Source organism: Chionomys nivalis, chromosome 2, assembly GCF_950005125.1.
Source record: "Chionomys nivalis chromosome 2, mChiNiv1.1, whole genome shotgun sequence".
In the NCBI taxonomy this organism is placed as follows: domain Eukaryota; kingdom Metazoa; phylum Chordata; class Mammalia; order Rodentia; family Cricetidae; genus Chionomys; species Chionomys nivalis.
In genome coordinates, this window is record NC_080087.1 from 73,901,351 (window position 1) to 73,928,109 (window position 26,759).

At 37.2% G+C, this 26,759-nt stretch overlaps 1 protein-coding gene across 2 annotated transcripts in view; it reads right to left on the reverse strand.

The window, feature by feature from the left end:
* LOC130870004 (sulfotransferase 2A1-like) overlaps positions 1–25,547 on the reverse strand; it is a 50,392-nt gene extending 24,845 nt beyond the window's left edge. For both annotated transcript variants that reach the window (XM_057762563.1, XM_057762562.1), the window contains exons 1-3: positions 25,386–25,547; positions 17,914–18,122; positions 15,326–15,452 (exon numbers count right to left, since the gene is read on the reverse strand). In XM_057762563.1, the coding sequence (XP_057618546.1) occupies positions 15,326–15,452; positions 17,914–18,122; positions 25,386–25,515 (466 nt within the window). In that variant the 5' untranslated portion in view covers positions 25,516–25,547. The remainder of the gene's footprint in view (positions 1–15,325; positions 15,453–17,913; positions 18,123–25,385) is intronic.
* Between the last annotated feature and the right edge of the window lie 1,212 nt (positions 25,548–26,759).

The following is a 26,759-nucleotide window of genomic DNA, read 5'->3' on the forward strand; positions in this document are numbered from 1 at the left end:
TGGAGAGGGCCATTTTCTACTCATAACAGGAACAATTCATCAGGATGAAGTCTCAATCCTGAATATCTATGCCCCTAATATAAGAGCACCCGCTTATGTAAAAGAAATATTACTAAAACTCAAGGCAGCCATCAAACCGCACACACTAATTGTAGGAGACTTCAACGCTCCTCTCTCACCAATGGACAGGTCAATCAGACAGAAACCTAACAGAGAAATAAGAGAATTAATGGAGGTAATGAATCAAATGGACTTAACAGACATCTATAGAACATTTCACCCAAATTGGAAAGAATATACCTTCTCTGCAGCTCATGGAACCTTCTCGAGAATTGACCACATACTCGGTAACAAAGCAAACTTTCACAGTTACAAAAAATATTAGTAACCACATGTGTCTTATCGGATCACCATGGATTAAAGTTAGAATTCGACAACAATGCTACCCCCAGAAATCCTACAAACTCATGGAAACTGGACAGTCAACTACTGAACCACACCTGGATCAAGGAAGAAATAAAGAAAGAAATTAAAGTCTTCCTTGAATTAAATGAAAATAAAGAAACAACATACTCAAATTTATGGGACACTATGAAAGCAGTACTAAGAGGAAAGTTCATAGCACTAGCTGCCCACTTAAAGAAAACAGAGAAAGCACACATTGGAGACTTAACAGCCCATCTGAAAGCTCTAGAAAAAAAGCAGCAGACTCACCTAGAAGGAGTAGAAGACTGGAAATAATCAAACTGAGGGCTGAAATCAACAAAATAGAAACACAGAAAACAATTGAAAGAATCAATGAAACAAAAAGCTGGTTCCTGGAGAAAATCAACAAGATTGATAAACCCTTATCCAAGCTAATCAAACGGCAGAGAGAGATTATGCAAATTAATAAGATCAGAAATGAAAAGGGAGACATAACCACAGACACAGAGGAAATTCAGAGAATCATTAGATCTTACTACAAAAGTCTGTATGCCACAGAACTGGAAAATACAAAAGAAATTTACACTTTTTTAGATAAATATCACATACCAAAGTTAAACCAGGACCAGGTGAACAGTTTAAATAGACCTGTTAGTTGAGAAGAATTAGAAGCTGTTATCAAAAACCTCCCTACCAAAAAAGCCCAGGACCAGATGGTTTCAATGTGGAATTCTACCAGAACCTCGAAGAAGACCTAATCTATACTCCTTAATGTATTTCACAATATAGAAACAGAAGAGTCATTGCCAAATTCCTTTTATGAAGCTACAGTTACCGTGATACCAAAACCACAAAAAGACTCAACCAAAAAAGAAAATTACAGGCCAATCTCACTCTTGAACATCGACGCAAAAATCCTCAATAAAATACTGGCAAACCGAATCCAAGAACACATTACAAAAATTATCCATTATGATCAAGTAGGCTTCATCCCAGAGATGCAGGGACGGTTCAACATATGCAAATCTATCAATGTAATCCATCATATAAATAAACTGGAAGAAAAAAACCATATGATCGTTTCATTAGATGCTGAAAAAGCATTTGACAAAATTCAACATCCCTTTGATAAAAGTCTTGGAGATTAGGGATACAAGGTTTATACCTAAATATAATAAAAGCTATTTATAGCAAACAGACAGCGAACATCAAATTAAACGGAGAGAAACTCAAAGCCACCCACTAAAATCAGGAACACGACAAGGCTGTCCACTCCCTACATACCTCTTCAATATAGTTCTTGAAGTCTTAGCAATAGCAATAAGACAACTTAAGGGGATAAAGGGGACTCGAATTGGAAAGGAAGAAGTTAAACTTTCGTTATTTGCAGATGATATAATAGTGTACATAAGTGACCCCAAAAACTCCAGCAAAGAACTCCTACAGCTGATAAACACCTTTAGTAGTGGTGCAGGATACAAGATCAACTCCAAAAAATCAGTTGCCCTCCTATACACAAAGGATATGGAAGCAGAGAGGGAAATCAGAGAAGTATCACCTTTCATGATAGTCACAAACAGCATAAAATATCTTGGGGTAACTCTAACCAAGGAAGTGAAAGATCTATTTGACAAGAACTTTAAGGCACTGAAGAAAGAAATTGAAGAGGATATCAGAAAATAGAAGGATCTCCCTTGCTCTTGGATTGGGAGGATCAACATAGTAAAAATGGCAATTCTACCAAGGGCAATTTATAGATTCAATGCGATCCCCATCAAGGTTCCATCAAAATTCTTCACAGATCTTGAGAGGATAATAATAAACTTTATATGGAATAACTAAATCCCAGGATAGCCAAAACAATCTTATACAATAAAGGAACTTCTGGAGGCATTACCATCCCTGACTTCAAACTCTATTACAGAGCTACAGTAAGGAAAACAGCTTGGTATTGGCATAAAAACAGAGAAGTCGACCAATGGAATCGTATAGAAGACCCGGATTTTAACCCACAAACATATGAACACCTCATTTTCAATAAGGGAGCTAAAAGTATACAATGGAAGAAAGAGAGCATCTTCAACAAATCGTGCTGGCAGAACTGGTTGTCAACCTGTAGAAGAATGAAAATAGAACCATATCTATCACCATGCACAAAACTCAAGTCCAAATGGATCAAAGACCTCAATATCAATCTGAACACACTGAACCTGATAGAAAAGAAAGTGGGAAGTACCCTACAACATATGGGCACAGGAGATCGCTTCCTATGTATAACCCCAGCAGCACAGACATTAAGGGTATCATTGAATAAATGGGACCTCCTGAAACTGAGTAGCTTCTGTAAAGCAAAGGACACTGTCACTAAGACAAAAAGGCAACCCACTGACTGGGAGAAGATCTTCACCAACCCCGCAATAGACAAAGGTCTGATCTCCAAAATATATAAAGAACTCAAGAAATTAGACTTTAAAATGCTAATTAACCCATTTTAAAAATGGGGCACTGAAGTGAACAGAGAATTCTCAACAGAAGAAGTTTAAATGGCAAAAAGACACTTAAGGTCATGCTCAACCTCCTTAGCGATAAGGAAAATGTAAATCAAAACAACTTTGAGATATCATCTTACACCTGTCAGAATGGCTAAAATCAAAAACACCAATGATGGCCTTTGCTGGAGAGGTTGTGGAGGAAAGGGATCTTGGGGGTGGGGTGGGATAGGGGTAAGGGGAGATGGGGAGAGAAAAGTAAAAAGGGGAGGATGGGTGGATTTTGGGGAATTGGGATGGTAGGGATATATGAAGGATGGATATGGGAGCAAAGAAGCATATATCTTAATTAAGGGAGCCATCTTAGGCTTGGCAAGGGACTTGAACCTAGAGGGCCTCCCAGGTGCCCAGGGGGATGTCCCCAGTTAGTTCCTTGGGCAGCTGAGGATAGGGAACCTGAAATTGCCCTATCCTATAGCCATACTGATGAATATCTTGCATATTACCATAGAACCTTCATCTGGCAATGGATGGAGATAGAGACAGAGACTCACATTGGAGCACCGGAATGAGCTCCCAAGGTCCCAATGAGGAGCAGAAGGAGGGAGAACATGAGCAAGGAAGTCAGGACCGCGAGGGGTGCCCCCACCCACTGAGACAGAGGGACTGATCTATTGGGAGATCACCAAGGCCAGCTGGACTGGAACTGAAAAAGCATGGGATAAAACCAGACTCTCTGAACAGGGCGGACAATGAGGGCTGATGAGAAGCCAAGGACAATTGCACTGGGTTTTTATCTTTCTTCATGTTCTGGCTTTGTGGGAACCTAGGCAGTTTGGATGCTCACCTTCCTAGACCTAGATGGAGTGGGGAGGACCTTGGACTTTCCATAGTGCAGGGAACCCTGACTGCTCTTCGGACTGGAGAGGGAGGGGGAAAGGCTGGGGGGAGGGGGAGAGGAGTGGGAGGTGGGGGAGTGAAATGGGAGGCTGGGAGGAGGCGGAAATTTTTTTTTCAAAAAAAAAAAAAAGAAAAGAAACAAGAGTACAAAGACTCCTAAAATAAAATAAAAATTAAAATCTCAACCGGCGGTGGTGGCGCATGCCTTTAATCTCAGCACTCGGGAGGCAGAGGCAGGCAGATTTCTGTGAGTTCGAGGCCAGCCTGGTCTACAAGAGCTAGTTCCAGGACAGGAACCAAAAACTACGGAGAAACCCTGTCTCGAGAAATCAAAAAAAAAAATATTAAAATTTCAAATCCTTTAATCTGTGAGATGCAATGTAAATATCTAAGAGAAATATTTAAAGGTCTATGTACCTACATTAAGAAATCAAAGAGGTATCTAATAATTTTATTAATGATTCACTTTAGGGCTTGGGAAAAAGAACAAATCTGTCACCAAAATCAATAGCTGGCAACAAAAGATGTGCATCAATGAAATTAGTGATATAGTAACATCAACAATGACATAAAAACAAGCATAGATTCAATGAAACAGAGTTGTTTCCTTCAAAATGTTAACAATATTGACAAAACTTTAGATATACTAACCAAAATGAAGAATGAATACCAAAGCTAATACAGTAAGACATGAAAATAGAGACAAAATGAGAAGCACCAATGAAATTCAGAAAAATGTTACAGTTTACATTAAAAAACTCAACTAGGGGATGGAGAGATGGCTCAGAGGTTAAGAGCACTGACTGTTCTTCCAGAGGTTCTGAGTTCAGTTCCCAGCAACCACATTGTGGTCACAACTCTCTGTAATAAGATCTGGTACCCTCTTCTGGACTGTAGGGACACATGTAATTAGAATGCTGTATACATAATTAGTAAATAAATCTTAAAAAAAAAAAAACCACTCACCTATAGTAGAGAAACTAAAACAGGAATGAATTCCTGTATTGACAAAGACTACCAAAATTAAATTAAAATGACATTTGAGAAAAGTAAACAGGTAAGGACAGGAGAAGTCTTAGCAATTAAAAGAATTCACAACTCTTTGAAAGGACCAGGATTCAATTTCTAGGACCCATATGGCAACTCACAATGCCTTCTTCTAGCCTCTGAGGGCACCATATACTTATTCAACAAATACACATATATGTAAGCAAAACACATAAAACAAAAAAATCTTTAAAAATTATCAGGGCTGGCCCTGCCCCTTAGCAGCACCTCTGACATAAGGTAAAGGCACAAAAATGACCAGGTCTAAACAACTCATCTATGACTGAGGCCAGATCTAGAGTCTTGAGTTGGCCAACCCAATTACCTGTCTTACTTATGAACTGCTGTAACAGGTGAAAGTTCCAATCCTGTGAAACTATAGAGTCAGAATCTCCATGCCTCTGAGCAATAGTAGGTAGGATATCTGAGAGGAGTCTGGGTAAGTTTCCATCATTGACGATATAGCATAAGCAAGAGATTTTGAGTCAGACCAACAGCTCAGTTCAATGACTATTTTAAGTAAAACTCTTTGGCAAAAGATACTGCATTGAAACTTCCATGTTACATACTCCTTCTGTGTCTGTGGATTGTAACAAAGTTATCTTTTATTTTACAGCTAATATCCTCTTATGAGTGAGGACATATGATGTTTGCAAGCAAAGTTTGTTGCAGATCCTGTCTTTTTCTATTATATAATTTTGTTTTCTTTTTGAAAATCAAGTGTCTGTGTGTGGATTTATGTCTTGGTCTTCAATTTAAATTCATTTATCCACCTGTCTGTGTTTATACCAATACCATGGCATTTTTACTTCTTTAGCATTGGAGTAGTGCTTGAAATTAGGGATGGTTGTTACTTCAGACACTATTTTTTCTAGGACTATTTTAAGTTATCCTGGATTTTTGTTTTTCCATACGAAGTTGAGTATTGTTCTTTCCAGTTATGTAGATAAAGAACTGTTTGAATTTTTATGGAAATTAAATTTAATCTGTAGATTGTTTTGGCAAGATGATTATTTTTCTACATTAGTTCTACAAATCCATGAGATTTTTTCAAATTCTGATATCTTATTTAGTAAAGAAAAATACTCAACATCTCTTTTTTTAAAAACTATTTTTAATCTGGGTAGTGGTGGCACTTGTCTTTAATCCCAGCACTCAGGAGAGTCAGTCAGATTTCTGTGAATTTGAGGCCACACTGGTCTATAGAGTGAGTGCCAGGACAGCTCCAATGCTGCATAAAAAATTCCTGTCTCAAAAAAAATTTCATTTTCATTCTTTAATTTTCTTTTTGTGGATGTTGCAATGGTTGAAGGCAAATATGGAAGAACTAGAATATGAGTGGAACTGGGGTATATGATAGGAAATTCTCAAAGAATAAATAAAAATAATATTACAAAAAACACTCAGTTCTATAGCAGGCAATGATATTTCAAAATACTTAAAAACAATCTTGCTACAAGCCACAACATGATATAATAATTACTCATCATCTTTTCATGAGGTCAACCCATCAAGAGCAAGGGGTCTGGTGGAAGATTAAGCCACCATGCAGGAAGTGTTGTAATTATTGCCTTGTGAATAAAATAGCTGGTTTTTTGTGTAAATTTATCAATGTAGCTTACTCCTATCTGTTACAAATTTGGGATTTACCTCCCCATGGTTCAGCACTATTTGAACTACCCGTGAGGACACTCATAGAGTCAAGAAGCCTGTTTCCCACTGCCACGTTTTTGCTCCTCTCTCTTATGTAAACATTGAGAAATATCTTCCTGAAATTATCTTTATTGGTAGGCATTTGGTCAGTGTTGAGGGTCCAAGTAAAAATTTTCCATTTAAGACCTTCCCATATATCCAATGACATAGAATTACTACATGCCCAAAGCTGTTGATTCATAGCTGCTAACATACATAGAAAAAATAATTATGTTTTGGTTTTATGTCACATAGATAAGAAAAATGATGAGCTAAAACTAATCTTGCATTAAAAGATTCCTAACTCCTCATTTTACATTCACCTCAGTTTACTCATGATTTTAGTTCAAGAGATTTACTACCTGTGTCTTACTCTCAGGAAAAATAGTCATCCATGTAACCACAGTGTGGAGGAAGACAAACCTTCACTTGTGCCTCTGACCTGACAGTTTAGAGATTTTGGTCTTCTCTTTGTATAAACTATTTAGAGCAAAGATTTGACTTCACATCTAAAAGGCCCTTAGGGTTTGTTCATATTTGACAAAAATCCTAATAAACCAAGGGCTATAAATGGCCCTTGTCTGTTTACATATGTTACCTGGTCACTCTGTATGCCTGCTAGATTTTGTGGATCTTTATATCTGAGTAATAACAAAGAGAAGCAGGAAGAGAATACAGAGCAGTAGTTGGAGAAGTAGAATCCCAGGAATTAGCAGAAATAAGAAAATAAAGAAGAGGAAGAAAAAGAAATAATAATGATAAGAGTAGGAGGAGAAGGAGGGAGAGGAGGAGGAGAAAGAGGAGGAGGAGGAGAAAGAGGAGGAGGACGAGAAAGAGGAGGAGGACGAGAAAGAGGAGGAGGACGAGAAAGAGGAGGAGGACGAGAAAGAGGAGGAGGACGAGAAAGAGGAGAGGAGGAAGAGGAGGAGGAAGAGGAAGAGGAGGAAGTTATCAGAGAGTTGGAATTGGAATTAGAATTGAGCTAGAGAATTAGAGCTACAAAATTAAAGACAGAACAGAAGTTTTAGAATAGAGGACAAGGAAGAGAGAACATTAAAAGTGACATTTTGAAGAAGAATCGTATGAGCTCTTTAATTTTTCCTTCAGATCCCCTAGCAATATTTCCTTCTCTGGCTTTAGCACCTGAACTGAACTCTGTAGGGGTCCATCCATGCTATTTAATTTATAATTATTGATATTTGTATATTGAACTAGTCCTGCACTGTCTTTCTTAAATAAAGTCAACTTGATTGTGGTGAATCATTGTTTTTATATAAGTGTGTCTGTGTGTGTGAATGTGCATATGCATTTACATGTATATAGTGTTAGCATATACATGTACAAGTTAAGAGGAAAGATGATGTGAGATTCCATTCTATATGCTATGAATATGTTTTATTACCACTGGATAATAAATAAGCTGTTTTGTCCTAGGTCAGTCTGGAATATTCAAACTTGGGAAAACTAAACTGAATACAGGGAACAAGGAGGTAGAGTCAGGAAAATGCCATGTAGATTCTGGAGAAGAAAAATGGCATGTAGCTGCCCAAAAAGCAGTAGGTAACAACCCAAAAGCTTCGTGATAAAATATAAAATAACAGAAATGGTTTAATTTAAGATGTAAGAGTTAGTTAACAAAAAACCTGAGCTAGTAGACCAAATAGTCTTGAATTAATATCATTTGTATCTGATTATACAGGTCTGGGTGCCTGGAAAATGAAAGCAGAGTATCTGTTTACAGAGAACTTGTGAGAATGAGTTCTTCTTGAGAAGTATTACATCTATGATAACCGGGGATCATTGCCTGTACTTTTTATTTTGTTGAATATTTATCTCATTTTCATATTAAGACGGGACTTCATAAAAGTACTTTGATGGTGTGCTTTCTTTTTCTTCTTTTATGGAACAGTTCAACAAGTTTTTTCAAGTTCTTTGAATGTCTAGAAAAATTCACATAGCCGTGAACATTTTTAGCTTAGAGATTATATCGGGGTCCTCTTGCTTCCTATTTGTGGATTGAGGTGTTAGCACCCAGTTGCTTCCACACTATCATTCGTGCTTCCCTGGTGCCATGCTTCCTCTGATAGTGAGGATCACAATTATCAATTATCTCTCTAGAGCCATAAGTCTCAAACAAAACCACATTTTTATTAGTTTCCTTGCTATTATTGTTTTATCACAGCAATAGAAAAGTAATGAATACACCAAGGATTTGAAGCCCTCTTTAATGAAAATCTCAGCACATGAAAGACAGAAACTGATACAGATATTAGGAGATGGAAAATATCCCCATAGTCAGAGACTAGAAGAATTACTGTATGAAAATGACCATCCTACCAATAGCAATGCACTTGGGATTGGGATTCAACACAATCCCAATCATGATTTTAGTGTCATTATCCACAAAAATAAAAGAAAATCTTAAAATACATATAGAATGTTTGGATTGCAGTCCTAAATGTAACATTATGCAACTACCTCTAAGAAAGAACATAGGAGCTCAGAAAGATAAAGAGAAGTGCTGGAGAAAGCTGAATTGTGTGCATGACAGAGGAAGTATAGTCACAATCTCACAGAAACTGAAGCTGTCGTGAACCTGCATAATAGTGGCCTATCAATGATGCATCACTGGTTGGGGAAGACACACATTTCACCACCATTATTCCCTGCGTAAGTGCTGGATACTGAAGAATTCTGGGTGATAAGAAGCAATTGTCTTCATCTTTGTCCCACTGATGTTCCAACTATATTTCCATTGGTAATACAAAACTCTACATTTATTCTTAGATGATCCAATCAGGCTTTTGAAATTTCCAAAGAATAAATTTAATAATAAATTCATATGGAAATACTACCCCCTCTAGATAATCAAACCAATCTTAGAAAAATACAGTACTTTATTTATTTCAAGTAATACTACAGACATCCAGTAATAAAACAGTACTGCACTGATAAAAAACAGATATGTAGATTAATGGAATAGAAAACCAAGACATGACTTCACACAACTGCAGGCACCTGTTTTTTGATAAACTGCCAGAAATATACATTGGAAAAAAGACAAAATCTTCAGAAAATAGCAATTTGAAAACTGGATAACTACCTGTAAACAATTAAATTATGTCTTAATCCCTCATAATACACACACACACACACACACATTCACACCAATCCCAAGTGGATCAAGAACTACAACATAAGAACCGATACTCTGAAAATGTTAGAGGAAAAAGTAGGAATTCCATTTTGAGGAGGAATCACAGCTAAGGACTTTCTAAATAGTATTAGAAGTAGGAGGACCTTGGTCTTCCTGCAGTGCAGCGAATTTGGACTGCTCTTCAGTATCGAGAGGGAGGGGGAATGGAGTGGGGGGAGGAGAAGAGGAGTGGAGATGGGGGAGGGGCAATATGTGGGAGGAGGGGGAGGGAAATGGGAAACGGGGAGCAGGTGGAAATTTTAATTAAAAAGAATAAAAATAAATAAATAAATAAAAGAAAATAAGCCAAATAATCAACAAGAGGGACACCATGAAGTCAAACGGATTCTAATTACCAAAGGAAATCATTAATCATGTGAAGAATCAGCCTACAAAATGGAAGAAAATCTTTGCAAGCTAAATGCTCCTGGGCACTGTGTATCTATGATCTATGAAGAAAAACAAACAAACAAGCAACCCCTCAACATTAAGGAAAACTAAAACAAAGATGGAACAAAACTTGCGCTGTGAAATCCAACAGTTATACTAAAAAGAAAATGTCTCCTGTGCATTTTAAAAGAATTCAATCCATTAGCCATCAGGGAAATACAAATAAATCTACATAGATATTTCATCTGTTCCCTATCAAAATGACCATTGCCAATAAAACAAATTACATAGTTTTTGTCTTATAAACCAAAAAAGAAAAAAATGAATGAAAGAAAGAAATCAAATGACAACAAGTGTTTGAAGTGCAGATCAAATAGAAGTAAATCCAAACAAAAAGGGATAAGAATGGTAGACGTACAGTTAATCATTAAAAAATTGAAAGAGACTATAAGGCTACTGTTTATATAGTTTTTAATTTGTCATGAAGATTTTTGGTTTTGCGGTATATAACTGAGTGAAATATAAGCAATATTAAAAGTGGATCATTTAATGTGAAGCTTCACAGTTTCCCTTTTAAATATAAATTCTAACTGTATATAAACTTATGTAGACTCTAAGTCTTAATTTCAGTGGATATTGTTTTGATTTATTTCCAAGTTTCTTCATAAAGTTTAGTTTTTTTAAACACTAAGTAGAAAATGTGTGGAACGACAAACACTGGGGTGAGTGGAAAATGACACAACCATAATTGAAGTCACTGCAGAATGTAAAGCTAAAAATAGAACTTCCATATGACCCAGATATCAAATCTTAGGCAAATACTCAAACTAGTTAGATATATGCTACCAAATATTGGGTATATGTGACTGTAAAAATATGCAAACATCTGTGCTTGCTGAAGCTCTATTCACAATAGTCAGGAAATAGGTTCAGATTAGATGATCATCAACTGATAAATAGACAATAAAATTGTGATAAGCGTACACAGTTAAATTTCATTCAGGTATAAAGATGAAATTAGGAAACTCTCAGTAAAATAGAAGGTACTGGAAAATATACTTAATGTAGTAACTCAGGCACAGATAGAAAACCACTTCACATTCTCTCTCATTTTGGGATTATAGACAAATTGTTAGTGTGCTTAACTTGAACTGCACAAAAAGGAAAGGAGGCTGAAAGTTAGACAATTAAAAGGGACATAATAAAAAAGAGACCTTGAGTAAAGAGAAATTCCAGAACACCAATGGTATGGTTATGAAGGGAGAAAGTATGAGATTGAATAGGTTGATGCAAAGATAGAGTGGGAAGATGAGGTATAAAATTAGCCAAAACAAGAATGGATGAAAATGACATACGGAAACTCAGTAGTTTGTAAGCTCATTAAGAATATTAACAAGTTTATGTCATGGTACTTGTATAGATAGACAATACAGCTCTGAGGGTTCATAGGATATTAAATAAAAACTTTATTGCTGGTGTTGGGACACTTCACTAGGAGCTGTTGCCTAGAAATTGAGGATCCAAACTATAAAGGCAATTGTCACTGTTGTCAGTTGTCCCCAATAACTAGTTGGTAAGACCCAATTTCTCATATTCTTCCCACAGTACATAAAGAAAGCAAGTAGGGAATATACCTTTTGATGAATATCTTTCATAGTACCAAAAAGTATTATGCAGTCTGATAGTGGGATATTGTCATCAACATTGTTACTGAGCTGTGGACACTGTGATATATACTTCAACCATGCTTACAAGATATGCTCACTAGAGCAATAATGGCAATTGTGGTATTGGGATAACTAATCATTTTCTGATCGACAAGAGATCATATCTGGTGCAGTCAACATGGTCAATTTCTGATGCTGGGGAGGAAATAGTTTGTACTGTTGAAGCTATTACTTTTTTCTCTTAAGCAGATATGATGTGGGTATCAAACTGTCTTCTAAATAGCTACACTTGTACTTACAAATCACTTTTGTCAGTTTTATCAAAAAGATTCTTCTGGTAATGAGCAGTGTTTTGGAGTGTCAAAAGTGGTCACAATGCTGAGAATATGTGCCTTTTCAATGATCACCCTAAATGAGACATATAAACCCCCATATAGGCTTAAGAAACATGAAGGAAGAATATGGAAATGATGCAAAAGCCAAAAGATGGGGCAAATGATGTGGAATATTTTTTCCTAGGCATGATATGTTTACAATACTCTTTAATTTATAATTTCTGTGATTACTACACAAGGACTACACAAAACTGGACCTTTCAATGTTATAGCAAGGAGAGAGTAAATGCTATAAGACACCACCCCTTACCCAAAGCTTTATAAACGGGGAGGGGAATAGGGGAGGGGGCAATGTGTGGGAGGAGGGGGAAGGAAATGGGAAACGGGGAGGAGGTGGAAATTTTAATTAAAAAAGAATAAAATAAAGAAAAAAAGATGTTTAAAAAAGAGTAGTTAGGGGGCATAGAGTATGATACCACTTCTTACAGGAACTATTGGCAACTATTTATTGTTGGTTAAAACAGAGATACATTTTCAGTAAACTAGTTACTGGTAAGGTACTTCTTCTTCCCTATTCTCCAATGAGCAAACCCAATAGAATACCTAGGGTCATAAAATTACATATGAAAATAGGGGACATTGAAGTAGAAAGCAGAGCTAGTTGGGAAGAGAATAAGGAGCAGCAAGTGAGGGAAAGGGACAGAAGAGTTTAGTGGGCTATTAATGTGACTGAAATACCTGTGTGCATCTATTGAAATGTCATAATGAATCCATTTATTATATCTAATTATTATATATCAATAAAAGTAATGCAAAGTGTAAAGAATCTCTGCCTATGATAATATTTTGAGACAAATAAAAAATAGGATTTACAATATTTGGAAAGATGGCTTTTAAAAAAATGGTGAAAGTCAGGTTATTGTTTGGGAAGCCACTGAGAAAAAGACTAAGAAAATCCACAAATCAGAATCATGATAGGAAGACAAGCACACTTGTTATGTTTTGTTGCTGTGATAAAACATCATGAACAAAGACAACTTATACAAGACAGAGAAAACTTAGTTTTGGTTTATGATTCTCGATGATTAAGAATAAGTGATGGTAGAAAGGAAGCAATGGCAGCATATGACAGGCAAGGTTATCTCCTCAACTACAAACAGGAACCATAGAAAGACAATATAAGTGACTTAAGAATTTAAACATTTTATGTGAAACAAAATACTCCTCCACTACTGGTAGTAGTACAAGCTTGTACAGCCACTTTGGAAATCAATATGGAAGTTTCTCAGAAAATTGGTATTCAATTTACTTCAAGATCTGGATCTGTACCACTCTTGGGTATATACCCTAAGGAAGCTCAAACATTCCACAAAGACACTTCCTCAACTATGATCATTACAGTGTTTTTCACAATAACCAGAGCATGGAAACAACCTAGAGGCCCCTCAATCAAATAATGAATAAAGAAAATGTACATTTACAGAATGGAGTATTATTCAGCTGTGTAAAAAATGACATCAAAAAATTTGAAGGCCAAAACTAGAAAAAATATGATACTGAGTGAGGTAACCCAGACACAGGGAAAAAAAAAAACATTGTATGTACTCACTCCTAAGAGGATATTAGCTGCAAAATAAAGAGTACTCAAGCTGCAATCCACAGTCCAAGAAAGGTTACATCACAGGGAGAACCCAAAAAGGACTACTGGAATGTATGGATGGCCCTGGCATGGGGACATAGAAGATCTCCTAGGTAGATTGAGGAACACTGGGGAATGAGAACATGAGGAATTATGTTGGGTGCATGGATGGAGGGGAGAGCAATGAAACAGAGGTATTAATGGGTAGCATGTTTGGGATCAGGTAGATACCTGGCGCAAGGGAAAATCCCGTGAATCTACAAGGATGATCCAAGGTAAGACTCATAGCAATAATAGATAAGCAGCCTGAACTGGTCATATCCTGTAATCAGATTGGTTTCTGTTCCAATTGTCAACAGGGAGTCTTTCTCCAGTGACTGATGGAAACAGACACTGAGATTCACAGGAAAGCCCTGGGAAGAGTTTAGGGAATCCTCTTGAAGAGAGGGAGGATGAATAGTTTAAGTCAGTGGTTCAAGGTCATGATAAGGAAACCTAAAGAAAAAACTATCCTTGGCTAATAGGACCTCAAAGGCTGTGAACTGACATGAAATAACAGCTAGGAAGCCTGAAGGGGTCTAACCTATGCCCTCTACATATGCGTGACAATTGTATATCTTGATGTACTTGTGGGACTCCAACTGGTGATAACAGAACCTGTCCCTAATGCTTTGGGTGTCTTTCAGTCCCTTATTCCCAATACTGTGTTAACTTGCTCAGCCTTAATACAAGGGGAATAGCTTAGTCTTATCTCAACTTGACATGTCATGCTTTGTTGACATACATGATGAGGCCTTACCCTTTCTCAGCAGAAACAGAAGAGGAGTAGATTAGGGGATGACATGGGCAGAGATGCTGGGGAAAGAGTGGGAGAAGAAGAGGAAGGGGAACTGCAGTTAAGATTAAAATAAATGAATAAATTTAACTGAAAAAAGAATTTAATCTTCCAAAGTCCACACTCAATGTTATACTTCTGCTAGCAACTCTGTGCCTTATAAATCTTTTGAAACAATGCCATCAACTGGGAAACAAGTGTTCAAATGCTATTATCTGTGTGGGACATTTCTCATTCAAACCACCACAAATGATCATATCTAGATAACTCCTAGAAAAACTATATACACCAAATGTTTCCAGGATGGTGTGACATGGGGGAAACTACTATTGTGCCATGTTTGCAGTGGCATGTGATAGCAGAAAGACAATTAGGTTCAAAATAGTAAAGAGTCTTGAAGCCATACATTAGTCGTATGTAGAGGGATATAGTAGAACCAAGAGAAGACTATAGAATGTACTAATGTCTATGGATGTAGCCAAGTTATATAACATAGATGTTTTGTGGGTTTGAGCACCAGCATTATATAAACAGAACATGTTAATAGGTGCATGTATGCCTAGAACTCAAGGTGGGTGCAGGAGGAACAGAGCTTCAAGATCATCCCTGACTATGCAAAGAGTTGAAGCCCTGACTAAGCTATATCTTACCTTGTCTTATAAAATATCTCTAAGCCTCTCCCAGCTTCCATATTTAACGTAACACTCACCATTTCCTTTGAGGAACCATTCAAAATAAGCTCCAAATGACTGTGGATTCTTAACAAAGTTAGTTTTATGCAAGAAAAAATAACCAGACACAAGAACATCTCTAGGATTTCTGATGACAAAGATCACCTTAAATGAAAAAACATAAATGAAGGTCAATATAGTCATTTCAAACCTTTTAACTGACACATATGAAATATCAATAATATATTCATGAGAATTTTAAAACATTTATTATTTTTATTTGGACAAAATATAAAAATGAGTCTACATTTTAATATTTTAAATATCTATAGTCTGAATGATTTTTATAATTCTATTGGATTTAAAAAATGTAACAGCTAAATGACTGAGGTCACTAATATTGCTTTAAAAAAACCAACAAAAACAACCACATCAAACCAAGACTGATGCAATTGTTGTAAAGATCAATAAGTTAATGTCATGAAAGACTATCGACCCATTCAGTTAGAACATTTTATGCACACAGACTGATGAGTACTGTGATAAATCTATCTGCAAAATGACAAACTACTTGGTTTCTGCAACTATAACTACAAAATATAACTTTCAAAGTAATCATGATCCAAAGCCAGTGTGCCATTGCACAAAGACCTGGAGTCAACTAAGAAATGCTGAGAATGGGAGAAATAGACTTCCATTTATAAAAGCTTAAAAATTGGTTATCCAAATTCTCAGCTATGAAAAGATACTAGTAATATGGTAAGAATGAGCAGGTAGCAATTAAGTATTTAGTAATATGAAGATATATATACTTACACAAATGTAACAACAATTAATGAAAAAAGACCATAAATTTGAAAGATAGAAAGAAAGGGTATATGGGTCATGTTGGAGGGAGGAAGAGGAAGGGGAAATAATGTATGTAATTACATTATAATCTCGAAATAAAATTAATTAATTAAAATAAATAATTTTAATAAGATGAAATGTATAATTGTCTCATTGCTCTTTGTGACATTATTCTAGAATTCATCTCTATAAGCTTTAATTTCTTCAGCCAAGAGTTTGCTAAATTCATATAAGACACATGCACATAGGTAAAGGGTCCCAATTCATTGTGATATTTTCAAGAGAGTTTGTTTTTCTATGTTTGTCTTTGTAGCTCAAGCATAAAATATTTTAAGGTTCAATGATAGAGCAACTTCTAAAAACCTTTCTTACTTACAAGGAGCTGTAATAAGTTAGAACCTAGATATCTCTGATCCCTTCTGGAGATCATCAATCAGTTGCACAGTCAATAGCTGTGTCTACTGATCTCAATGGGCATCTAAAAATGACAAGGCACAAAAATTGGGAACTTGGGGGTGGGGTGGGATGGGGGTAATGGGAAATGGGGAGAGAAAAGTGAGAAGGGGAGGATGGGGAGAGCTTGGGATGGTTGGGATAATGGAAGGGTGGATATGGGAGTAGGGAAGTATATTTCTTAATTAAGGGAGCCATCTTAGGGTTGGCAAGAGACCTGACTCTAGAGGGGCTCCCAGGTGTCCAGGAAGATGCTCCCAGCTAGTTCCTTGGGCAGCTAAGGAAAGGGAACCTGAAATGGCCCTATCCTATAGCCATACTGATGAATATCTTGCATATTACCATAGAACCTTCATCTGGTGATGGGTGGGGATAGAAACCCACATTGGAGCACTGGACTGAGCTCCCAAGGTCCAAATGAGGAGCAGAAGGAAGGAGAACATGAGCAAGGAAGTCAGGACCGTGATTGTTGCACCCACCCACTGAGACAGTGGGGCTGATCTATTGGGAGTTCACCAAGGCAAGCTTGATTGGAACTGAAAAAGCATGGGATAAAACTGGACTCTCTGAACATGGCAGACAATGAGGGCTGATGAGAAGCCAAGGACAATGGCACTGGGTTTTGATCCTACTGCATGTACTGGCTTTGTGGGAGCCTAGCCTGTTTGGATGCTCGCCTTCCTAGACCTGGATGGAGGGGGGAGAATCTTGGACTTCCCACAGGACAGGAAACCCTGACTGCTCTTTGGACTGGAGAGGAAGGTCAAGAGAAGTGGGAGGAGGAAGAGAGGAGTGGGGGAGAGGGAGGGGAATCGGAGGCGGGGAGGAGGCGGAAATTTTTTCAATAAAAAATATAAAAAAATAAAAATGGCAAGGCATGAGATGAGATATAGACTGTTAAATAAACTCCTTGAAGAGACCATTGGTCTTGTGAGTCTGCCTTGAGTGATTCACCAAAGAGCATGGGCTATGTGTAGAATCAGGATTAGCTTAGTGACTGTGATGACAACAAAAGAGTAATATCCACTGTACACTAGAGTTTGAACTCTGCTTGACCTACATATGTAGTTTCTGAATGTGCTAGCTTATTTTCCACTTTCTCTCATATACCTTCACAGGATCACTATGCAGTAATTGATGTCCTGGTACTCTGATGTAATCTGAGGAAGGGAGACATCAACATCACTTAGTGCATGAGAATCCCAGCTTCCCTCCCCCAACTTACACAATCAGAGTATATTTCAGCAAGAGCTCCAAGGCCTGTCTTGGTAAAATACATTCAATGAGCATTCAGTAAAAGTTTTCTCAAACACTTAACACTGACCTTGGCCTTGGAACTGAAAAAAGACTTGGGGAAAAGATGGATGGGAAGGTGGGAGCTGATGAGGCGTGGTCCTTCCCTATTGATTGATAATTCATATCCATGTTGACTTTCTATCCAGGGTGAGCGTTCCCAAATGGGAACAGATTGAATCCATTTGGGATTCCCTTTGGTCTGAATCAAGCAAACAATTTCAATCATCCAATTTGTTCCTGAACAAGAATGAAAAGTGATGGTCACTCATTTCAACAATACTTTTGAAAAAGCCTCAAGTACAATATACAACCATACAATGTACAGTGCAACTGTTTCAAAGAACATAGACCTGAAGTTTTCACAATGCCCATATTGCAAAGTATACTCATCCAGCACAATCCCAATGCTTGACTTGGAAAAACTGAGACAATACTCAGTAAACTCTGCCTGCCTACTGAACATCTTCTCCAGTACTAGGCTATCATCATTCTACATTCTAGTGCAATGAACTTGACTATCAGATATTTCACAGGGATGTAGTCATGGAATCTGTACTTGAATCTGGTTCCTTTCATTTAATATAATGCTGTTTAGATGCATTCATTCTCCAGTGTGTATATAAATGCTACTTCTCTTTAAGGCAGAGAAGACCCCTTGTGTCTACTTACCACACACCCTTGTATTATTTTTAAATGCTTATTTGTCGATGGATATTTCTCTAGCTTTCTTCTTTATCCTGCATTTCACTGCCCTTGACTTTTCCATGTTACTGTATTGTTGATGTCAGCAACCTAATAATTAGGCAATGTTCCATGCTTCTGCCACCCAACAAACACCCTTCCCACAAAACCCATGATTCCTCTTTTTCATTACTTGGGTTTTAAAACCCTTTTCACTATCTGGACCAAGGTTCATGGTAATTCTTCTGCTTGACATTGTCTAGTGTTGTGGGAATTTGGTCTGATAAGCTAATGAAACAGGGGCATGAAGCCCTGAGGGCATGATTTTTTCTGGGTATGTGGCCAGATAATAATGAGGGTGAGGTTCATGTTCTCTCTCTTTGGGATGGTGAGTGAACGAACAGAGCTACTGTTTGGAGTTCCCTTTGGCCCTTTGGAAAGGGGTCACAGTGCAGCAGTAGAGAGTTGGTTCCCTGGCAGTATAGCACAGTGGCTGGAGATGTGACTTGAAGTTCTCCTTTTGTCCTGCAATCATAGTCCTTGGGTTTGACTTAATAAATGGTAAAAACGTCCCCAAAGTTTCTGTTATACCTGGCTCCCATGTGGTTGTACCCTAAACACCCCTGAAGGGTCGCACTGCCCCACAAGCTTTCCCCCCAACTCCACCACTGCCCGTCAGTTTTGGCAAACCCTGCCTGTGACTGAACTGCCATCCAGGTACTGTTCCATGGTACCTTCCCCCCATCGGAGCTGGCTGATTGTACTTGTTTTAACTGTGTCCACACCCACTTTTTAAAATTCCTACTTGGCTAGTGGAAGGGCAGACTCACTCAAAATTGCCCTCCACCAAGCCAGAGGCTCACACACTTGGCAGGTTGGGCAATATTGTTAGCGGTTGCTATAGAATCCCAATTATTGTTCATGCTAGGTCCCAGAGACATCTGCAGCACTTACTCCACCAAAGTCCTCCTCCCTCACCTCAGTCTCCATGCTGCATTCTGAAGGAAGTGCCGTGCTAGGCTATCATGAACACATTGCCGCATAGTACTTGTGTGGTCTAGGCCTTTGTAGTTGTTGGGTGTCCTCCCAAATCAGTACTGCTCAGCTTATACAGACACTGGATAGATTTTGGTCCTGCTGCTTAGGATATTTTCTTTGTGCTGATAATTCTCCAAATCCAATGCAATCAAATGCTAATGGACAACTACTATGGTGTAAAGCTTCTGTCTCTAACCAAATTTGTTTGGTTTAAATCAACTGCTGTGGGACATGTATGTAAGTAGGTTTTTCCCATCCCCCTTCTGGGATCCCTGAAATTCTGCCTAGTAATCACAGGTACCAGGTTGAGGGGTGGCCTGGGTGGAAATTTCATCCAAAGAACAGTCAGGTCCTAAAGCCTGAATCAAAGCACTATATAGGATGTCCCCTGAAGTACTCTGGTGCCTCAACTGCAGCAACTGATGGCCAAACATCATTAATACATCCTAAAATCTTCACAGGAACTAGCAATCTGAACATCAGCAATATCTGCTGGTCAATCAAGATTATTACACTATGGCAGTTCTCCAAAATTTTAAATTACTTGACAAATTTAGACAATAGAATAATAAATAAATTAAAAAATAAGAAAATAAAAGGTTTATAAATTTTAAAGCTTTGCACTGTCACCAGCTGAAAATGTCATTATAGAGGCAATTAGGAATATGTTCATTTGTACTATCACTGTGATGCTAGAAGAGATAAATAACCTTGCTAGGACGAATATATTTTTATCTACAATTGTTATTAATCTGGAAATTATAATTAAAAATTGTTTGATGAGAAACTGACTAAAATAATATGTACTTTGCAATATGGTAATGAGAAATTGGATGAACAAATCCAGACCATGGAGAATGGTTATGAGCAATTGGGAGAAAGGACACTGATTTTGGAAGATAATATGCACAGATAGTCACTGAGGAAGATAAGACAGACTTGACAGATAAGATAAAAACTTTAGAGGTATTTACAAATGGAGAAAATTAGAAACTGACTGATCTTATGAAGGCTTTAGAACAACTCACTGTTTAAAATTTAACCCCTCTTTAAGGCAACTAGTAGTAAATTCCAAGCCTTAGAAAAACTTATTAGTACTGTTAAGAGAGCTCCAACACAGATGAAAGAATTAAGAGGTGAACTATGTTAGCATCAACTGATGGAACTGGAGATGAGTGGTTAAAAGTTGCCTTATCATTAACTTACGGGATTAGAGACAAGCGGCATAAGGTTGTTTGCGCACCAAACACAATTTGTTCTGTTACCATTTATGAAAGGCCAGCAAATGACAATTATCCCAAAGATTATGGAGAATGTAAATGGAAACGTATACATATGATGGATTTAAAAAAATATTAAGGAAGTTATAGTTTCCTGTGTGTATTCAGTGTTTGTGAGACAGATATTGAATACATAGTCCTCTCAGAACTAAATTATTCCAAGTGACTGGAATTAATAATTCACAGCAGTATTAGAATATGGTTCCCAGTTAGAATGGAAAAGCTGGTTGAGGCAAGATGCTAAGACCCTTGAATGGCAAAATAGTACTAAAGGTTTTGAGATTCCCCAAGATCAAATACTTTGCAAGGGCCATTATGCTGATATAGTCAAGTTACATTTGATGAACACACTTTGTTCCCATGCTGTACAGCAGCCTTAAATGCATGGGACAAGATTCAAGAATTAGAATAGAGAATTAAGTCATATACTAAAGCTATACAAGGCTCAAAAGAACCTTTTATTGATTATTTGCAAAGATTGACTAAAACCATAAACAGAATGATACCAGACTGAGAAATCAGACAGGAAATAATTTGATCTTTGACATTTGTACTTTTGATTTTGAGATAAGGTTTCTCTGTACATTTGGAGCCTGTCCTGGAAATTGCTCTGCAGTCCAGGCTGGCCTTGAACTCACAGAGCTCTACTGACCTCTGCCTCCTGAGTGCTCGGATTAAAAGAATGTGCCACCATCATCAGGCTTTGGTTTTTGAAAATGAAAATTCGCAATGCAAAAAAAATATAATTGGGGTATTAAAGATTAGATCAGCACTTATGAAGGAATGCATTAAACACAAAGTCAATATTGAGTCTCTTGACTTTGATGAAGTTTGGGTAGGAGGGTTGATTTCCAAAGGCTTAAAGAGAAACCAAAATGTTGAATGTTTTAATTATGGCAAACAGAGATACTTAAAAAGTGATTGTAGACAGGGAATTCCTACAAAGAATCTTTCTTCTAATCCAAAAAGAAGCCCCTTGCTTCTGAAGTATGCAGAATGTATAGCAAAGGTCAACACTGGAACAATGAATGCAGCTCAACAAGAGATAAACAAGGCAAACTTTTACCATCAAGAAATCCCTGGGGATCTCTCACAGGTCCCAAAATTGAATATGGTACTGCCATTCCCAGTCACTGTGGGAGAAGCTCCTCCACAGAGAAATTATAGATTCCAGTGCTTATTGTTAAAAGAAAATACTGCTCTGGATTATAGAACAGCTTTGGAAGACGAATCAAAATTCTAGGAGAAACCAAAAAGCCAATATTTTGATAGACTTCTATAAATGATCAAATATCAAAGTTAAGGATATGAATAAATGGCATGAGGAAACTGTATATGATGTCTTTTGGGTACAGGGGCAAATGTGACAATGATTACACCAGAATCATGGCATCCAAATTTGCCTTCTCAGGATGTAGATGCTCAGTTTTTAAGGACTGAAACCTTATCTCATATAAAACAAAGCATTTAGATGGGTTAAATATATACAGCTAGAGCCAGGCGATGGTGGCGTACGTCTTTAATCCCAGCACTCGGGAGGCAGAGGCAGGCAGATCTCTGTGAGTTCTAGGCCAGCCTGGTCTAGAAGAGCTAGTTCCAGGACAGGAACCAAAAAGCTACAGAGAAACCCTGTCTCGAAAAAAAAAAAACTTAAATATATACAGCTAGAAGGACACAGAGGAAGATGGATGCCATATGGGGTCATGATTTGTTGTAACAATGGAATACCCAGATTAACATTTCTCCAATCTCAGAAACAGACTATAAACCAACTCATGTTTCTGGCAAAAATATTAATAGAAAACACAATCACCAACCAGTCAGGCTGTACAAAAACAGGTTATAACATCTGTTGATCTCTCAGAGGTACCAAAAACCATATCTCTATAACAGTCAACTGACAAACCTCCTTGGATTCAGTGATGTCCTTTAACAACAGAGAAACTAAAGGTCTTAGAACAGCTGGTACAGCAGCAGTTAAATGCTCAACATCAATCAACCCTTGAAATTCTCCTGTATTTGTTATTAAAAAATTGAAAATGTTGTCTTATTGGTATTGCTAGAACTTCAAGAACTATGTTGAGGAGATATGGAGAGAGTGGACAGCCTTGTCTTGTTCCTGATTTTAGTGGAATGGCTTTGAGTTTCTCTCCATTTAATTTGATATTAGCTGTTGGTTTGCTATATGTTGTTTTTATTATATTTAGGTATGATCCTTGTATCCCTAACCTCTCCAAAACCTTTATCATGAAAGGATGTTGAATTTTGTCAAATGCTTTTTCAGCATCTAATGAAATGATCATATGTTTTTTTTTCAGTTTATTTATATGATGGATTAAATTGATAAATTTTCATATATTGAACCAGCCCTACCCCTCTGGGATGAAGCCTACTTGATTGTAATGGATAATTTTTTAATGTGTCCTTGGATTCTGTTTGCCAGAATTTTATTGAGAATTTTTGCATCAATGTTCATGAGTAAGATTGGTCTAATTCTCTTTTTTGGTTAGGTCTTTGTGTGGTTTTGGAATCAGGGTGACTGTAGCTTTATAAAAAGAGTTTGACAACGACTCTTCTGATTCTATTATGTGAAACACATTAAGGAGTATAGGTATCAGCTCTTCTTGGAAGTTCTGATAAAATTCTGCATTAAAACCATCTGGTCCTGGGCTTTTTTTGATTGGGAGGTTTTTTATGACAGCTTCTGTTTCCTCACGACTAATAGGTCTATTTAAATTGTTTACCTGGTTAATTTAATTTTGGTATATAGTACTTATCTTTTTAAAAAAAAGTCCATTTCTTTTAAATTTTCGAACTTTGTGGAAAATAGGCTTTTGTAGTAAGACCTAATAATTCTCCGAATTTCCTCAGTGTATATTGTTATGTTATGAGGACCTCAAAAGGTGCGCCCACCCACTGAGACAATAAGACTGATCTAATGGAAGCTCACCAAGGCCAGTTTTACCGGAACTGATGGAGCATGTGATCAAACTGGACTCTGAATGTGGCTGACCATGGAGGCTGACTGAGAAGCCAAGGACAAGGGCACTGGGTTTTGATTCTACTGCATGTACTGGCTTTGTGGGAGCCTAGTCTGTTTGTATGCTCACCTTCCTAGACCTGGATGGAGCGGGAGGATCTTGGACTTCCCAAAGGGCAGGGAACCCTAACTGCTCTTTGGACTAGAGAGGGAGGTGGAGGTGTAGTGGGAGGAGGTGAGGTAAGTGGGGAGAGGGGAGGAGGTGGAAATTTTTAATAAAAAAAATACCAAAAAAATAAAGAAAAGAAAGCATTTTCAAACAGGAGCATGATAAAATATAGATGCTACGGGATGATATGCAAAACTATTTAATCTTATAAATATGTCATTTTAATTCCAGCTAATGGATATGGATACTTTAAAAAATTTAAGAGAACTGGATGTTAATTGATAAACTCTGCCTCAACAAAGTAGGCCACTGCATACAGAATTCTAGACACCACCTTGATTTTATATATTGTGTTAATGAATATATAAAGGGCCTATTTAGATTTTCATATAGATGTTTTATTTAGGATGGAAAATTAGATTAGGTGTATAATAAACTGCTATTAAATTATAATTAGACATAAATCATTCAGAGTCAAGTTTTTAAAAGTCTTATCAGATAATATAAGCAGAATGGTAACGATAAATAATAAAACAGTGAGAAGTAGCAAGTACTCTGAATTGTATATTAAATATATGAAAATTAAATGACTGTATAATAAAAAGGATAATTTTATATATTGTCACAATTTTGAGGTCATTGTTCTATATTTTATATTTTAATAAATATATTTTATTTATAAAGCTTGCCTGAAGATCAGAGAGTAAAACATCCATAATGGTCAGTCTTACAGACCAGGTAGTGGTGACATACACCTTTAATCCCAGTAGCTACAATAATTTGACATAGAAACTGGGCAGTTCATGCCTTTAATCCCAGTGGTTAATGCCTTTAATCCCAGCCCTAGAGAGGAATATAAGATGGAGGAAACAGCTCATTCTGAGATTACTGGAGGCAGGATTGCCATTTTTGGACTGGGGTCAAGGTAAGAGTTGACTGTTTTGCTTCCTATGTCTTCAGGTTGAACACTAATTTCTCTCCCTGAGATTTTTATTAATCATGCTTCAAAGTCCCCAAAGTTCTAGCCTTTTTTCTCTTGATACTATACCTTTTATTTACTTTCATCTTTCTCTTTCTTCTATGATTTTTTTCCACACAGAGACAGAACAATGTCAGATTTGCTTTAGGATCCCCTGATGTGGCCCTCATGGCTTAACTGATCCTCTATCCATACAAATCAGTTTAGAGGTCTTTCTTTGAGTGAAAATGCACTCTCACACAGCTCTCCATTCTCACAAACTATTTTAAATATCAGATATTATAGAGCAATCCACTCATCACCCAAATGAATGTTGATCAAAGTCCTAAGCTGTCTCATACAGTTCACTATCATTCTGACCGGTGGTCCTTACCTGATTTGGGGTAAGTCAGTATGACTGTGTCTTCATCTCTTATCACAATCTTATCACAATTTTCAAGTATTTCTCTTTTATATCCTAAAGAAGGAAAAGGTATTCCTTCAAACCAAAGGTAGTCAGACATGGCAAAGAACTCTTTGTGGATGCTGTTAGAATTCCAGCTTTATCCTCCTGTTCAGTTTGTAGCAAATCTTGGGAGGTATATTTAACGTGCAGGGAAAAGAAATAATTAACAACAAAATCCATTGTCAAATGGCTACTGACATGAAAAATAGATGATGTAGCAGTCAAAGGTTGTTGTGTTAAGCAATAGTGAACTTATTCAAAGATTATTCTGCATCATTTGTGAGCCTTGGTTCATGGCCCAATACCAGGAACTCAACAACAAGTGTTAGGACATAAAAATGTGTCATAATTTAAAATATCTTCTAATACAATTTAGCTTTTGGGATGGTTTCAAATTTTCAGAAAAGTTATAGAGGTCATACAGCCTGTTGATACATGCAATACATTTTTAAAAGTAGTGTTTTTTTTCCTTTTTCCTTGTTTTGCTGATGGTACGTGGTCCGCTTTAAACCACACGGGAGTGAATTCATATGACAAAATCTTTCTTGCTGTAGCAAGGATGACTATTAGACACATGGCTGGATCCGTTGATGGGACACAGCAGCTAAGAAGGTCACAAGCAGCCATCACATGCTTCCTTTGAGATTACCCATGTATAAAGTTTTAACTACCAACTTTGGTGTTCCACATTTTAAGTTAACCATTTTGTTACAGACATTACAGACTTTTAATCCCATCCAATATGCTTAAAAATCTTGAGGTACACAAGTTTTACCCAATAGTCTTAAAAATCTTGAGATGAGATTTATACTTTAACAAAAGTTTTAGTTAAACCAAAACAAAAAGATTATGAGATGACTAGTAATAGTCCCTTTTAGAAATAGTCTGTCCCTCTTACGTTATTTTGCTCTCCTTTTTCTGTCATATAGTCAAATATATATGGGACAGAGTTTTTGAAGAAAATATTTAGAAAAGCATAGTTGGGTCTAGATGAGAGGAATCCATAACCCAACTACAGAGACATATTTTAATTGAAGTGTGGTAGCTTAAAATAACTGTGTAGTGCCTGCTGTGGGAACTCCTTTAGCCAATGGCCTTTGAAATGCTGGACTGCTTTGGTCATGGCCTTGGGTACTATAAAAACAGTCTCTTTGTCTTGGCTGCTGGATTTGATTCATGTTCCAGGACTTTTGTTCTGTGGAGCAGGGTGGAGCAGCAACCGCATGGGGTCGAGCAGGTACCCATGACTTGAAAAATCTCCACAGCTGAGTTACATCTTTGACACGTAGGTGCAAATATTTT